Here is an 18252-nt window from a genome sequence, read left to right as displayed (position 1 = left end):
CATGATCGCTTCCTTAGGCGTCGTCGCTATGGGAACACAATCCACAAGTAACTACACCAGATCTGCCCTTTGAAACTACACTTGCACCCGCAAAATAAGCAGAATGAAATGTCACTTTTTTTTTTCCAGTGAAGCAAAACACACACGAGTCTTATCGTACAAAAATGTCACCCAGAGACACCAACTGGAGCTGCTACGGTGGCTTTTATTTATTTTTTGCCTCCGTGTCCTGTGTCCATGTGCATCTGCTTACCCTAGATAGTAGAAGTAGTAGCGATGAGGCACAGCGGAGCAGAGCTCGCTCAAAGAGTGGGTAAAAACAGCCTTACCAACAAAAAGAGATGTGTGGTTTTATGACAGGTGAGGTGAGGGGGAAATAGAGAGAAATAAGATGAGAAGCAGAAAATTTCAAAAGATGAGTATAAGAAATAGACAGAGACACCCGGCCCGTAGAGAGAATCAAATTGTTCAATTTTCAATCTGCTGAGAAGGCTGGACAGATAAGAATGAAAATCAAATGTTCCTTCCCAGCAGCTGTAACGGAGCTACTAGCAGAAAAAAACACTTCAGTGTGAGACACCCAGCAGGGCTGCTCAGAGGCTTACAGTTGCGGAGTGTGATTGATATTGGCGACTCATAGGTGTCAATATGTATTAGTGCATCTGTATGAATAATGAGGCATGAAGAGGGCTTTGCTGACACAGGCATTTGACAAAAAAAAAAACACAGCTGAGAACTCACAGCCTCTACTCTAAGTCTGAACTTAATTTACAAATCCCAAGTCTACAGAGTGTTGCCTCCAAAAAACACAATAATCACCCAAACCCTAACCCTAACCCGGGAAGAAAGCCAGGAGAATCCGTTATTCTGTAAACAATGTCTTAAATTGATTGATGTAAGTTATAATTAGCCCTTAACATCATACCATACATACTGAAGACTGGACTTTAACCAAGGTTTGTACTCAGTAAGACCAAATAGCAATGATAAGCATTGTGTATAGTGAACTTAACTGGATATCTAAATGCTATCAACTGTAGCGGAGATGCACATTCTGGCTTTGATGCCAGCCGACTCTGCATGTACGCCTAAGCCATCCACCAGCCACCCACCCAAACAAATTATTTTTTTTCTGATGTAGAGACCCGATCCCAGTCACACATTACCATTTTTCCTCAGCGGTATGTAAGTGTGATGATGTGGTAACATTACTAAGATATTTTTTTTGGTAAAATGAATACCAACAGGTGTTTACTCCTGCTGCCATTTTTATTAATAGTTTTATTACAAGAGAACATCTTAAATCCCTTCGAACTAAAACCATAAATGTCTGCCTGACAAAAACATTTTAGAGAATGTGAATGGGTAATATTTTCCTCATTATCGATGCGGGTTATTATTCAACCTCCCGCAGCCCATCCACTATGAATCAGAATGTTGCCTTTTATGACCCGGCCCACAGGTCCTGCACATTAATCATGGTGCCTGCGGCTATCACAGCAGTCTGAGCATCCACTGTATCCTCCCATACAGATATGGTTGATGAAGTGTGTTGTAGTTTTGAGACATCCATCTCCACAACCAGTTGAGGCAATGACGAACTTGAAAATAATGGAAGTGATGGATTTTTGTTTGCGGTCCTCAGAATGATGAAGAACTTTGCGGTCAAGTTTCACTGGAGGTATTTTCTACCAAAGAAATAATCCAAACTAAAGGGTTGACAGAGAGTAATTTAAGTGTAATCGTTAGTTTCTGTAAAGAAACACTACTTTCGAGCTGTCAAAAAGTCAATTTGGTCAGAGGACTACTGGCTCAGTAGGAAGGTTGTCCACAAACCTGAGGGTTAGCATTTCGATCCCCGGTACATGGACCGCATGCTAAAGACTCTTTGAGAAAGGTACTGAAGTTGCTCTCAGTGCTTGGCGCTGCCGTCTAAATGGGTGTGCATTTGTGTGAACAAATGGGTAGATGAGTCATTGTGAGTGTAAAACGTTTTGAGTACCAATAAGTAAAAAAGCGCTACATAAATATAAGACCATTTACCTCTATTCATTTATGCTTGTGGCATTATGTTTCAGAGGCGGATCTGCATGCTTACAGTAAATGTCCCTTTAGGCAAGTGAGAAAGTAGTTTTTGTAACTGCTGTAAGCTAAAAGAGAAGTGTGGCAGCTTTCTGTAATCATTTACTTTAATAACAAATGTCAACCATAAACCCCATACACTCTGGAAATAGGATAACATCCCGTTTCAGTAGCTCTTATGGTGGCAAATATCCTACAGTAGCTGTCACTTCATCCAAGGGTGCCAGGAGCCGACAGTTGGAGACAGCGAGGCTGTGGTGTCGTGCTTGGTTTGTCATTGTATCCAGCTGGGGATCATGCATGTGCACACTCGCCTCTATTGACATTCACAAATACTTTCCCTCAGTTTCACTACTCTGCTCTAGTAATCTGCACTGACATTCAGTAAAAGGCCACACACACTTACACACACCTCCTGCTTGTCGTCTTCGCTCAACAATTTTCTGATGTCCTTCCTGTGCTTTTAATCAATGATTGCACTTCTCTTCTTTTCTCTGATCTTAGTCTCCTTTCTGTCTTTGTAGTGTTAATTCAACTTTATAGTCCCTAATAACGTGCATACATCTGTAAGCTTCTCTTTAATACGCTATTTACTGTGTATTCTGCACAGCTTCCAATTAGTGGTTCTTTCACTACCCTCATAATACAGTATTGTTCACAAACAAAAGCAAATTTTCTAACAATAGTACACTGGAGAGTCTGAACGTTTGAGTTGGAGTGAAGTGAATGGTAATAATTCTGCCAGCTTGTCTATCATAAGTGTGCCCCTGAGTGGGCCGTTTAAACTCCCATCTGCTGCAGTGGAGCTGATCCGTGGGCATTGGTTAAAAAACGGCAGTGTTTATGGTCAGCTCCAGGATGTCTTGAGCTGTGCGGTGTCTGGAGAGAAGGAGCGTTTCTGCACAGTCGAAAACTTAAAGCCAACACAGAAAAAGAAAAAAGAAGAGAAGGCTCGGTATTTCACAATCTCTGTTTTTTGCATCGCTTTGCCCAAGATTTTTTTTACATTTGATCACTCATAAGATGTTTGAGGGCCTGAGGTTGGTGGTTCAGCTGGGCTTGGTGGCTTTGTTGTGTCTTTCATTAAAGCTACACTATATTACCAAAAGTATTCGCTCACCCATTCAAATGATCAGAATCAGGTGTTCTAATCACTTGGCCTGGCCCCAGGTGTATAAATTCAAGCACTCAGGCATGCAGACTGTGAAACAAGACATTTGTGAAAGAATGGGCCGCTCTCAGGAGCTCAGTGAATTCCAGCGTGGAACTGTCATAGGATGCCACTTGTGCAACAAATCCAGTCGTGAAATTTCCTCGCTCCTAAATATTCCACAGTCAACTGTCAGCTCTATTATAACAAAATGGAAGCGTTTGAGAAAAACAGCAACTCAGCCACGAAGTGGTAGGCCACGTAAAGTGACGGAGAGGGGTCAGCGGATGCTGAAGCGCATAGTGCAAAGAGGTCGCCGACTTTCTGCACAGTCAATTGCTACAGAGCTACAAACTTCATGTGACCTTCAGATTAGCCCAAGTACAGTACGCAGAGAGCTTCATGGAATGGGTTTCCATGGCCGAGCAGCTGCAGCCAAGCCACACATCACCAAGTGCAATGCAAGGCGTCGGATGCAATGGTGTAAAGCACGCCGCCACTGGCCTCTAGAGCAGTGGAGACGCGTTCTCTGGAGTGATGAATCACGCTTTTCCATCTGGCAATCTGATGGACGAGTCTGGGTTTGGAGGTTGCCAGGAGAACGGTACATTTCAGATTGCATTGTGCCAACTGTGAAATTTGGTGGAGGAGGAATTATGGTATGGGGTTGTTTTTCAGGAGCTGGGCTTGGCCCCTTAGTTCCAGTGAAAGGAACATTGAATGCTTCAGGATACCAAAACATTTTGGACAATTCCATGCTCCCAACCTTGTGGGAACAGTTTGGAGCGGGCCCCTTCCTCTTCCAACATGACTGTGCACCAGTGCACAAAGCAAGGTCCATAAAGACGTGGATGACAGAGTCTGGTGTGGATGAACTTGACTGGCCTGCACAGAGTCCTGACCTGAACCCGATAGAACACCTTTGGGATGAATTAGAGCGGAGACTGAGAGCCAGGCCTTCTCGACCAACATCAGTGTGTGACCTCACCAATGCGCTTTTGGAAGAATGGTCAAAAATTCCTATAAACACTCTCCTCAACCTTGTGGACAGTCTTCCCAGAAGAGTTGAAGCTGTAATAGCTGCAAAAGGTGGACCGACATCATATTGAATTCTATGAGTTAGGAATGGGATGGCACTTCAGTTCATAGAATGAGTAAAGGCAGGTGAGCGAATACTTTTGGTAATATAGTGTATATGATGCGCCTTCTGCTGTTTATCTTTTTTAGCCTCATGCTATCTTCAGTATGTGATTGCTTGTTTGGTGTATTGAGGCATCTAGTTTTGTAGCTGATTTTAAAATGGAATAACTGGAAAGAAACTGTGAAATGTCACCAAACTGGTGTTGCAGCACATTTCAAAGTGTTTCAAAGAATTTGAATCTGTAGTGAGCATATCCAACGTGCAAACAAACTAAGAATACGTAGAGATTTCATGGTTAGTAAGTGTAAAATATACAGTGCATTTTGGCTTTCGTTTCTTCCAAATATTAAAAGGCTCCTGTTAAATAACAAGAATCTGCTGCCACTCCAACAGCTCTGTGAGGCTGTGCTTTAAGCTAAATACTAACTTTATCAGAATACTACACTCACAGTGACAAGTTTAATGTTCACCATTATATAAGCATCTTAATTCAGCGTTGTTGTAGTACAAAGCACAGATTGGGTTAATTAAGTAGTTCTCTAAACAACAACAACATATTAACATTTTGAGATTAAAACTGTGCTTCATCATATTTGCATTTACCAATTGCCATTGGTTGAAATGTCTCATGCAAAACTACAAATATCAACCTCATGTTGGGCCAAGCAGATAAAGCCAAGGGATTTCCACAGCAAATAATCGTCTGGGAACCATGCATGTCAGAAACTGTGAGCCAATTCATTTAGTAAATGTTGAAATATTTCACCAAGATTGAATCAACATTTGTCTTTGTCAGAACAAAAAATGGATTATTATAAGCTTTGCAGGTGTAGTATCTGTTGCTCAGTGTTGCATTGGATTGCATTAGACTCAATGATATTATGGCCACATCCTGACTTTTTTTTTTTTTTACCTGAAACATTCTCAAATTGAATATGGTCCATTACGGCTACTTGTGATCTGTTCTTAAGGAATACGTTATGAATACGTTAGGAATATAAACAGGACAATTAGGCTGAAGCCAGACTATTTGCACAGACCTTTTCTCCACCAGAGATCAAGTGAACTGCAAGTTCTGTTCTGTGCAAAAACATTAAGACCTCCTGCACGATTAATTTCTCACTTATATAACATTTTATTTTGCAATCACACTAAAACAGAACGGCAGCAGAGTGCCGAATTATCTTGTGGGACATTTGCATAATTGAAGCCGTACTTCCTATGGTAATGTAATAGGCCATATTTCCCGCTCACACTGAGGTAGTGTTTACACAAACTGCAGGAAAATGGTTCTGTTTTCCTCATCCCTGAAACACGACACACATGAGACACACATGGGGCTTTATGACCAACCTCTCAACAACAACCTCTCAATGTGATCATGGCTGACGAGGGAGAAATAAAAAAAACAACTCGTCACCCTCCCAAAAAGATTCAAACTAAATCTCGCGTCATCAGTACAATCTGAAATGCCGGGGTAGTTGATCCTTACTGGCAGACGTAGATGGGCATAAAAACACCTTTAATCAACTGTCTGCTCTGAGCTCGCCCTGTCTTTATGATGTGTCAGTTAAAGGATCAGCAAACAGGATTTTCACTATCCCAAAGCCCAAAGGCCCCAACCAGTGGCATACTTGTACTATTTTTCCACGTTGTGACCCGAACGAGCAACCATACTACAGTCACTCATTCATAACACATGCATCTGTCAGCGGTTATTCCTCAACCATCATCCAATGCTTAAACACAAAAGCTCATTAAAGAAAATTGAAAAGAAAATGTAAATAAAGAGGTGTCCATTTGAAAACACTTAAAGCACTCTTAATGACAAAAGAGTACAATTAAACACATAAAAGCAAGTAAAATGAAGTTTATAAATGCGTCTTTGATGAGCCTTTTATATTAACATCTGAAAAGAATAATTTTGTAAATGAATTATTAAATTACATTGCTTACTTAAGTGCTTGAGCAGTTTGAGTGAGCTGTGAACATTTCCACAGCAGTTTTTTTGTGGGAATCGGCGCGTGCATGTATCTGTGAACACTGTCACACGTTACTGTTCAAAACAAACGTCAGTGATATCATGTTAAGAGGAACCCCATTTTGAATTATGTAACACATGTAGCATTCATTTTCATGCATTTGTGGCCAGTGGCGAGAGAACACTGTAAAATCTGAAGCAATCATAAAAGAGCGGAGCGCCTTTGATGCTCAGATGAAACAACTGTCTCGCTTGGCGGACGGGCTCTCTGTTTCTTTCTTTCTATCTCTCACTCACACACGTGTCGTGAGTTCCATCTGGTCATGAACACTTTCTCCTATACATAATTGACAAAGAGCACTGCGTTAAAATTGGACTCTCTGGACAGACAATATAATAGGCTTGTTTATGGTGATGGCACGTCACAGCTGGGCAAACGGAGGAGCAACTGGTTCTTTTCCATTAGCGGTGTTAGCTGGTGTGCACAGCAGTCTGAGGTTTAGCTGTCCTCAGGAACATTTGTGTTGTGAAGATAAAATAAACGGAACTGGAACTGAAGTATCCGAAATGTCAGCTCATCAATCTTTTCAGGTTTTTGGCTGTACATCACAACTGCCTTACATTAGGCAGTGCTACACTGCGCCTGCTCAGTGAATGAGAAGGGTTACTCGATGAGAAGGACAACTAGTAATATACTCAGGTGTTGTTTGCAGGTCATGGATGTCTCAAGGTTTGTTTTTAGGCGCTAATACATTCAGTATGCATTTTTATTTTTCAGTGATAAAATGATCCTGGAAACAAAAGTAGCTCTAACAGCACTTCATTATTATAAATGACCAAAATTACTGCAATTTTGGCTTGATGTCATATCCAGCTCAGCAGCACCTGGTCATGAGGTCATGATTAACTGTATTTCTGTGTTTCGGGCATTTTATTTTGTAAGTTAACTCTGTCATTTCAGATGTCTTCACTTCCTCCCTCGTGGTTGATGCCCCTGATTGTTAGCCCCGCTGTGATGTATCTCACCTGTGTCTCATTGTTCTCCTTGTACTTAATCTCTGTGTTCCCTTCCCACTTTCCTAGTTTGTCTTTGTACTTAGTGTCAGAAATGTTCTAGTCTGTTCCAGATGTGCTTTGTACAATTTATGTTCCTCGTGATTTTTCGACTTTGTCGTTTCCTGCTTTCCTAAGTAAAGACTTTCCACCTATGACACGCCATCTGTATTTCATTATTAAGGGCTTGTTTCTGCTAATAAAGACAAATAAATACCTCTGCACGCAAAAGTCGAACCGATCACAAATGTGTTATTAATAATAATGTAATCATTTTAATATTATTTTTTCATTGAACCCTCATGGGAATGTGACCCTACGGCGGGATTCATTATGACAGACATTTTTGATTTAGTCTTAAGAAGAAAATACTTACTAGTCTTCACATTTTAGACATTTTTATCTTTCATGGTCTCAGACATCATTGCATTATTTTCAACTTTTAATAATTGCATTTAATCAAACTGCAACTAACAACATTCTTTCGACAAATAAGAGCATTTATTTCGTGAAACGTCTAATTAAAGTGCATTAATAACCACAGATGTTCAAAAGCAGTGCAACGGGTGAACATATTCCTGAGAGTGCGTTTGAGAGGACAGTACTCATAACTATTGTTATGGTAATTCAAGTACAAACATAATGAGGTGAAACCACTGAGGGTGTGAACATTTTGAAGCAAAATAACATTTCAACTCTTAGACAATAAATTCCAGGCTTCAACTTGAATGGTACACTGCACTTTACTTTGTATTTGGACTTATACACAAGAAGGATTCATTCCAGGAACTACATTTATGGACTGTTTTAGTTTGCTAAATGCTAATCCATTATACACACTACTACAGTGTTTAAATATGTGACAGTAACAAGTCAGAAGCCAATAACTTCATGTAGTGCAAAACAGGAACTTGAAAAGTACTTTGATAAGACTTATTTAACTTCATAGTTAGCTTACATGCCGAGATGGAGGCTGTTTTGGTGGGCTTAACGTCAACTGCCTCAGACAGTCATAACCTGCGGAAGGCAGTGATATGCCCAGTAGTGTTAAAACTGCCAGAAATCCCAGGAGAAGAAGAAGATCAGATAGGCAAAGGCCCCTTATCCAATCCAATGACAGGTATGCACAAAAGAGAAAGAGTCAGCCCGTAAAAAGAGATCATGTATTTTGAATGTCCGATATTCAAATAACATAAAATAATTTTCTAGTCCCGTTTTCTTTAACAAAATGAACATTGCCCTATGGTCCCCAAGCACTTCTTCATAGATACCCACTGAAAATGAAAATTAAATGAAAAGTTCTTATTGGAAACAAATTCAACTCCCCGGCACTCAGATAACGTGTTTGACTACGTCACTTTTACTCTTTTGTCCATCGCCACATAAACCCTGCCTAAACGATTTGACTGGCCCGAGAGATCTTTTTCCCGGGCCATGATCAGTTCCCAGCGGAGCAACTCAAGACCAACTTTCCACCGCCAAAATTCTACAGACGGGGCAATTTAGCCTGGCTTCCAGGCTACACATGAACATCACAGGGAGAAAAGTAATCAGCTAAAAACGAATGAAGACTTGACAATTTTACATACTCTACCTCCTGTCCACATTATGACATGTCTGTATTGCAAGTGACGGTGGAATTTATTCTTTCCCAATCAAAGCTGTTTATTTACATAAAATATTGGATGAAGCTCTCATGCAAACGACATTTGACAAACACTGGAGTAATGAATTCTCTTTGTGATAGCTTAGTTCTGTTTAGATATCCCTAAGGTAGTTCCAGAGAACCATCATACACAATACAAGGGGTCATCTTCAAAGAGGTATCTTAGAAATGATCTGTGGTGTTACACTTACCTTAAAAGTCTCTTAGATTAGTCTGATGCAAGTTTGACTGTCTCACAAAAACAAAGATTTATTTATTTTAAGTTACACAGAGCTGAGAAGCTATCCTGTGCTAACAATCAGCGACCAAGCTTGAGCTACAATTGTGTTGAGGAGTGAGTAATAATAAAGGGACAGAGCACACTAACCTGTTTGACATTTACAGCTGTAAGGAGACTTGATCTTTTCTTGTCTAGAATCTAGTCTGACTGATGAGTTAACAAAAGCTTTGATTGCAAGAAACAGCAGCATCTCAGCTGCACTGCATTTTTGCTACTGGATTTTTTTTTCAGTGTTTGTTGACACAGTTCTGATGAGTGATGTTTTTGAGTTATTTTCTTCTGGAGTGAATGATGCTGGAATTTTTATTGTGGTGGCTCAATCAGTCACGGTTTTTAGTCTGAAAACATTGCTTAAAGACAGACATTGAGATCTTGAGAGCTTTGTGTAACAGGTGAAGCAACAAGACATTCAGAACTGTTTCAACGCAGCTTGTGATGTCTGAGTGATTCATTGATCCAAAGGATGTCATCTGGGTCAGCTAATTTTATCAAAGCAAAATAAAAAATGTTATGACAGGAGGCGTGCACCAGTATCAGTATCACATATCTCTCTGGAGCTTGTTTAATGTATGCCTGAGTGCCCTCAAAGAGAATCTGTAAAGACTGACAAGAGGCTTTGAGACCACACAATCTGATAAAATATTACTTGTCAATGTAAATTGCTCCTCTGAAGATTTTTATAACAGACGAAAGACAAAAACTTAGCTGCAAAAGCACGTAGCTGCAAAAGCAGTCAACATGCAGGGGAGCAGACTTCAAGACCCGCAGCAGAAGAGCTGAAGGGTACAGAGACTATGGCATCTGTTAATAAATAAAAGGTTGTAAAAATGACTTTGGGTTTACTACAGGTGAGAGAGAGTTGAGTCAAGACATTCTTTTTGTTCCGTTCATATGCATGGATGGTTAGACTGGAATAAATAGGAACTGTCATGTTTGAATGTGTGCAGTGTTTTAAGTGTTCATGGTAGACTGGACATAGTGTACTGCCTCTTGCATCTTCACTACATGCTTCTCTTCCACTGTGACTCATGTTGTGTAGACTCAGACAAGCTATTACAGGTTGTTTTGAGTGTCTCCATCTTCGCTTGTGTCCCTGTCCCTGTCTGACTGCTCAGTAATGTCACCTTCTCTCTCTTTCTCTCCCTCACTACACCTTCAGGAGCGTTTTTTTGCATAATGAAAATCACAATGGCTGCTGCCTAATTAAACAAGCACTAATTTCAGGAAGATTAAAGTCAAATGAGCTGAAGAAAATGTCCACCAAAATCATTATCGTTTCTCAAACTGTCATTTCGAGAACTGAGTGGAACTGTTCCCAATATCTGATTCATGAAGCTGTGATCAAACATATGATCTGCCATAAATTAAAAAAAATAATAATAATAACCTGCAGTTCCACAGCAACCATTATTCTAGTGTTGCTGCTGATGACCATCTCAAACGCAGGCTTGCCCTACATATACCAAATGTAGCGGAAATAGCAATTTTGTTTTAAATTTGGGTTGTGGAGGTTTTCCACCATGTGGGAGCTTTATTTTACAGCTTTTTTTTTTTTTCAAAAGAAGGATAAAGACTCTCTAAAGGGTAGAACTTGGCAAGCAGTTGTGTTATCTCTCAGCTGCAGAGCGCCTCAAATAAATATGAATAATTTGGCAAACGTTCCATTTCCTTTTCTAACGTGCCATATATATATGAAGGATGTACCCACTTTTTTGTGTCTGCGCTGAGACAAATTTACCTTTAAGAATCTTGTTTTAAAGGTGTATTTTACGGACTTTCCCCTGCATAAAAGAAACCCTGAACTGAGTGCATGTAAGCGTACGTTGATTTGTTGAACACACAAACGCAGCACTAGAAACAGCTAGTTCGACAGTTGGTCGCTATTGAATTCGGCTTTCAAATGTCTCTCACTTACTGTATCTTGAAAACCGAGCCCTGATTTGATGTATTTGTATATGACGCCAATCTCAAAATAAAAATTCTATGAATTCTATGAACATTTCCATTGTCCACATTTCTTTTTCCTCTCCGTCTCTCTTCCAAGCCTCTGCACTTGGATAGATTCGAAGGCTAACTCCTCCATTCTTGCTATGTACCAAATAAAAAATTGCAAGTGGTTTCAGACACAGCGTGTGTGTTCATAAACCACAGATGTCCACCTAAGTGCCTGCTATCGAAACGTCGATACAGGATGTTCTCTATGTAGGTTGTCACATTACAGAATAACGTGTTCCAGGAGGATAAAGAAAAAGAAAAAAAAAAACAGTTGTTGCAAACCAATCAATAAAAGAGGCACAAGTAACAAAATTATAATAGTTCTTTAAAACGTGTTCGGCACAAACCCGCTGCTGCTACAAATAGTTTTACTATGTCTGATACACAAGTCCACTGATGTGTGTCTAACATCTTTCTCCTTCTCTTCAGCCCCACACAGTCATCAAGTGAACAAATCATCAATACAGTGTAGTGGTTGGAATTCCCGTAGTTTTGCACAATTCAAATTTTAGTTAACCTAGTTGTCATTTAATTGTGTGAGACACTTGGCCATTTCTATAGAATTCTACACAATGGTCAATCAGCAGATCAATGAGTAAAACACATATACACACATTGTACTCTTGACTCCAAAATCAGCTTTGATTTATTTTTCCTTTGCTGTTGTTAGGTCGTTCACTGTTGGAAGAACTTGTCCATAATATCTAATTCCCTTCAAAGCTGAATAGCAGCATTCAACTGTTCAGTCCTAATACTCTCCAAGGTAACACGTTCAGAAGTACGAACCAGCCTATTGTCCTGAATGTGGCATTTTAATGACTTCAACCGAACGGCACAGTCGCTCTGAAGGCGGATGGCGATGATGATGATGCTGCCTGATAGATGTATAAAGACAGATAACAGGATATTCTATTAACAGTCCATTTTCCTCAGCCAGAGCGCAATCAGAGGATACGAGCAGTGATTTGGGTAATTTTGTTCCGTTCTTCTCCCTTTTCTTTAATGACAATAATTATTGGTGGAAAACATCTGTAGGACGTGTAGCCCTCTCCCCTCCTTCTGTGTCTGATCTGTGTCTTTTCCTCACATTTCCTTCTAAATCGCCCATGTGTCCTCTCTTTGTTCTCATCCCCCTCTTGTCATTTCACATTTTAGCTCACTTCCTACGTCCCTAACTTGCTTTCTTCATATTAGTCATCATCATGCAGACTATTTATTTTGCAGGATGCCACACTGTTATGTGCTGAAAGTTGTGAGCTTAATGGAACTAACAATTTTTAGTTGTAGAGAAAAATTCAGTGCACCCATTCACTTTTTACTGCTTTGAAATTTTGCAGTGTGAGACACTCATTGGGTTTTAACAGTGCAGGTCGGAGCTATTTAGGTCTTATTTCATGACAATGTGCAGCCCTGGTAAGATAGTTATTGACCCAAAGCCTGCAATGGAACTGAGATAGGTCATTCTTAGACTTTCCTCAGTCTAAGTTTCCCTCTTAGCACCAGTTAGCACAGTTTGGGCTTCCTTAGTCACATTTAGAGTCAAGGGGCAGTTTGCCTCTGAGAAAATCATCTGAAACTTTTACTCACCCCAGTGGTTTCTCCAGACGACTGGCTGGGGATCCAACAATCTCCCCAAGAGTGCAGAACATCTGACCCAAAAAGTCCTGGAGGGTAGGAAGGAAAAGAAGAAAGTATAGAGGACAGATTTGGGAAGGGATGTGAAGTAGAAAGGGTATAATCAGACTTAAAAAGTGATATTTCACCCATTCTACCACCTCTGGAATTCATGCCAATTAGTTTCATCCAGAGAGGCTTGTTCATTCGTGGCTTATTCATCTTTTGGTCAAATATTAAATTTGGTCTGTGCAACCACAACTTTACCCGACAGAACATACTGTCCTGGCTTGACATTTGTCAAAAACAACAACAACAACAAAAAAGAGCCAATGAAGGAATGATTATGGGTGTGCGCTGTATATTATGCTACACGATGTGACATCATATCAAGTTTGTGGTGTGAAATGTGAAGGTTTGACCCAAACTCAATTGCCCAGATAACTCAAAAGGCTATGTATGCATGAAAAAGCATGATTTAATACAGTGGTTCCCAACTGATCGACCCTCAAAGTCCATAAATTTCCATTCAAATGAAGTCATGGTCCATATAGGCCTTATTTAGCACTTTATTTTCACCCATCTGTCCAACTGTGAGTACATCAACCCCAAGAGCGTCTTTTTGTGAGGAGACAAGCTATAATGTTAAACCGCTGAAATGCTATTTGACATAATTACACCTAAAAACTAGGTACCACTGGGATTTGAGAGTTAATTAAGGAAGGGACTGTGCAATTAAAAGGAAGTACAGTCACCAAAACCAACATGTCAAAGAATTTTTTTTTTAAAAAGTCATGGCAATAGCAGTTACTATCACATTTAGCCCACTAAAACTGCATTTACATGCATGACATGCCTAACCATGCATGAGCAGCAACATAAAGTGCACATATGGGGGCCACTACAGGGAAGAAAAGTCAGAATGGTGGGAGGGACTAACAAACTTTGACATACAACCACCTTCAATTGATAACGTGTACTCGCAGCGCTTCTATTTCAAAATAAAAGAGTTGCTTCAGATATTCTGCAAGAGTCAAAAGTTATTTTTTTACCCCCCAAAAAATGTGACCCAGTTTAAAAACCAAACCCCCAGGTGGAAAACCACTGGTTCAATGATTTGTGGAGGATAAAAGACAAATGGGAGACGATGGAGGGATTCAAAGCACCATAAACAATGACAAGAGACGTGATTTTAAACTTGGCAGGGGATGGATACACTGTAGAGACTTGTTAGAGACAGAGAGTTTCAGTTCAAATCATTTCTTAAACTGGCCAATGTCTCTCAGTGTTGCCCAGCTCCGATCCGGTTCACGAGACTCACAATTTTTGACTCAAAAGGCAAAGAATCTTGCTGTGTATTTGGTTTCCAATCAGAGGCAAGACAAAACCAAAAGTCCTTAACTCTGGCCTTTGCAGACAGGACAAACTAAATAATTCATCATCAGGCTCTAGTGTGTTTCATTTCAGTGAATCACTGGTCTCTTAGTCCTACAGTTGTCCACTCACTGTAACACATAAGAACCTGGAAAACCTCATCATCTTGATTGTGTTATGAAGACGGCGGAAAGTTATTATGAGTAAAATATTTCTTTTCAGAGTGTGTCTCTTGCGGAGCTCTTCAAGACTGTGACAATAGTTAAGAGCCGCACAGATGGAGTGGCTCTCGGCTGTTGTGTTGTGATCAGTGACACCACCTTTCCTTCAGAGAGAAGGATCATTAATGTGAGACAGAAGCCATGCAGTGTCAGAAGTGAGAGATACGCTGGGACCTACGTTGAGTTCTGCAGGCTTCCAGAAAAGTTGGGCGGCAGCAGCAACAACAATAACAACAAAGCACATCAAATACCAAGACACAACACTATACCAAATACCTAGCACTCCTAGGACTGTTTATGATGGCAAAGTGACATGCTGTGGGGTCACATGCTGTGCCAGAACTAAAAATCACAGCACACTACAGTTGGAATCAACGCAAGTGATGGAAAAATGCAAACCCTGGTTATCCAAATACATCAAATAATCATCCAGACTGATTATTTTACTTCCAAACTTTTGTGAATGCTTTCTGCCACCATAGTTTCCAGTCATATTAATGAAAATCTACACGTGTCCTCCTATTAAATAATCACACACAATGTATTGTAATACATTGCTTAAAATGGAGACTAATGGTTAAAAGCATTACATAATCAAAGGGTTTCTACATGATTGTATGGCGAGTCATTGCACAGAACCTATTCCTACTACAGCAATAAAAATAAACTATAAAAGATTTAAAAAAATAGAAATAGAAATTACTTATTTATTGCACAACTACAACATATAACTAGTCTAAGACAACAACACTGTAAAGAGAAACAAACAATTGTATTTGGATATGCATATGATCAGGCAATTTAAGGGGTTTGCTTTATTCCATCTTGAAAAAAAAAAAAAAGAAACATGCAGCAGGCAACATCCATTTAAAACATGCATCATCCTACACATAACCAACATTAAACCTCTGATAAAAAGAGTTTGTATTATGTGAAGTCGTGTCAAACACCATGTTCCATCAACCAAAATGTGTTTTTTTTTTTCTCCTTTTCTCAGCAGTTCCAGTTAATAATTCAGATTTGACTCAAGACCGCTGGCCTCCATTTATCAGTGGTTCAAGGTTAAAATAAGCATTTCCACTCACATGTTTGGACAGGTCTGGGCTTTTGGAGTCAACATCATACCTGCAAGGAAACAAAATAAAAGCGGAAAAGAAGCTTTTACTTAAAAACTATAGCTATATGCCCTTAAAGGAAAGATTTAAAATGATAACTGGAAGGAGAATAAATGTACTCTCTGTGCGCCCCAGTACACTTATCTTGTTTTTTGCTTGTCAGATTTATTTATTTATTTAGGTTAAGAACAGACTGTGTCTCAAACATCCAGAGAACGGGAAAGAGAATGACAGTAATTGGGGAAGGGTATCAATTTAAATGAAACAAAGGAGAAGAAAAAAAGACATCACAATCAACAAACAAATGAGATCATATTTGAATGTGCTAAATTGAAAGCTCAGTGTGAAATGAGGTGGGTGGACAACATGAGAGAAAAAAAAAAGACAAAGGTAATCATGTGTAAATTCACAGTGAGGCAAGATAAAAAGGCCCCATGTCTTAATATCTTTTCAGATGTTGCTATTTGTGGTGCAGAGTAACTGGAGAAGGGTTCAACAAGACCTTTTCTCCTCTTTCATAGTAATGAGAGGTGGACCTGGTCTGATTAGCATGTGAATATAAAGCAATGAAAGTGAAGGAAACGGAGCATATGTGATGTACCAAGATTAAACGATGTGTCCTCTTTACCTAGTGATTAATCAGGCCTAAATACAGAGTGATATTCGGAGTAAATGCTCTTTACTTGATGGGCTGCACAATCGACTGTGATTATGTTATTGCCATAGCTGTGGTGGATATGAGGGTGGGTTCGGCAAGAGGTGTTTCCATTGAAAGAGGTTTAATAAAAAGTTTGTGTTATTTCACATTTAAGTTCTCTGCAGCCGTGAAGGAGCTGAACGATGCACTGTAAAAGCTGGGGAGGCATTCTCTGTCTCCTGCACATTAAAAGCAGGTTGTTAAACCTACGTCCTGGCCAACGTTACAGTCCAGGATTATAATGATGATAATGTTATTTTTAAAAGTACTACTCGTTTTAGAGATGTAGTCGGACTGAAAAAGAAAACCACAAAGCTAATCAGGTTGTTTTTCAGAAGCATTGACCTCATTAGTTACTGCTGCCAAGACTGTCAACCTTTCTATTAGCATGGCACTTATGTAATGTAGTAGATTATAACAAAAGTTTTTCAGACAAATCTGATTTCTAGCAGATAACTTATATATCATTAGAGTATTAGCCATTGGTTGCTATTGCATGCTAACATTGATGCAGCAATTTGGATGATGCATGCTGGCATTCATGATGTTGTGCTGAATTAATTAGGCAAAAATGTCCAAGGCAAAAGGTAAGTTAGCTGATCATTCATAGCAGCATTGCTCATGTATTACAGGCTAGATTTATTAGCCTTACTATTACAATACAACATTTTCACCACAAAAGGTAGAGCGCTTAGATAATTATCATAGAAAAATGTTCAGAAAAGAGTAGCTAGGCTTATGCATTACTTCTCAAATGTTCTCATTGTTATGAAACATTTCTTCTTATGCTAAGCTATCTAGCAAAATCCTCTTGGAGTGGAAGCTTCTCCAAGCCATATAAACAACATAATGTGTCACTATTATTGCTGAGATAGGGAATATGGGTATAACCAAATACTGTAAATGTATAACCTGTGACCCCATAAAAAATATTTGTTCATGGCATGCATTTGGAAATTACACCGCAATTTAGCTAATTAGCCAGGTATGCTAAATGCACACTAATACTTTCCTTAGTCAAAGAGAACACTTTGCTAACTTTTTTTATGTTGAAACTCCCAAGCTCTTCAGACTTGGAGAACCTAGATGCAGTTGAAGGTTGGGACTAGTAAACTGGTTGGTTCTTATAACCATCTTAAAACCATCTAAACCAGCGCAAAACTGAGTACAGGGCCTTCTGATGGTGTCGTGTTTATTATGTTCATGAGTAGTAGCAGTCCATAAGTCCATATAAACAGCGCTGTCTTGTGGTATTCACAGTCTTTTAACTTGAAAGTTTTGAAAGAGGTCCAGATTCAAAAATTTAAAAAATGTTAGAAGTGGATAGTAAAATAATATGTTATAATTTGCCATGTTGTGTCTTCTTCATAATTTAATGATATGCCTGTATATAATGTTGACAAAAAAAAAACATCCTTTCATTGTGCCTTTGCATTTGCTACATAATACAAGTTACCTGTTTGTAAGCTTGCCTCTGTTGCTTCTAGACACTGACAGTTGCAGCAGTGTTTTCATGGCTCATGGCTGATGTTAGCATTTCTACACCAATCAATTTGTGTACACAACTTCCCATGTTGTAACCACAGGCTCCCAAATTCCACTTAAAAGTAGCAAAAGACGTCAGGAGGCAGGAGAGATGGTACAAATATGATACGAAAATCACTCACAAGTCAAAGCGAAGGTTCTGCTTCTCCTCAAAAAAGTAGTCCAAGATGTACTTTCTAACAAAGTCAGGGTTGAGAGTGTTGTCTATCACCTCCGTTCTGCCAAACTGTAGAAGAAGAAAGACAGTTGGAGGTCAGAGGAGAAGAATGATTAAAGGAAAAACAAGACAACAGAGAAGTAAAAACAAATACAATGTGTAGTGTTGTGTGCTTCCACTT

The 18252-nt window shown here is 39.5% G+C and overlaps 1 protein-coding gene across 2 annotated transcripts in view; it reads right to left on the bottom strand.

Moving 5' to 3' along the window:
• cpne5b (copine Vb) overlaps positions 1-18252 on the bottom strand; it is a gene marked incomplete at its 3' end in the record, with an annotated part of 121878 nt that overhangs the window by 66250 nt on the left and 37376 nt on the right. Inside the window, exons 4-7 of one of the 2 annotated variants that reach the window (XM_084543597.1) lie at positions 18037-18140; positions 15643-15682; positions 14736-14750; positions 12936-13012 (exon numbers count right to left, since the gene is read on the bottom strand). In XM_084543597.1, the coding sequence (XP_084399723.1) occupies positions 12936-13012; positions 14736-14750; positions 15643-15682; positions 18037-18140 (236 nt within the window). The remainder of the gene's footprint in view (positions 1-12935; positions 13013-14735; positions 14751-15642; positions 15683-18036; positions 18141-18252) is intronic. The other variant, XM_084543596.1, reaches the window with a different exon arrangement.

The sequence above is a fragment of the Chelon labrosus genome (assembly GCF_963514085.1).
Source record: "Chelon labrosus genome assembly, chromosome: 4".
NCBI classification, from domain to species: Eukaryota; Metazoa; Chordata; class Actinopteri; order Mugiliformes; family Mugilidae; genus Chelon; species Chelon labrosus.
The sequence above is the reverse complement of the archived record's forward strand: the minus strand, read 5'-3'. Positions and strand labels throughout refer to the sequence as shown.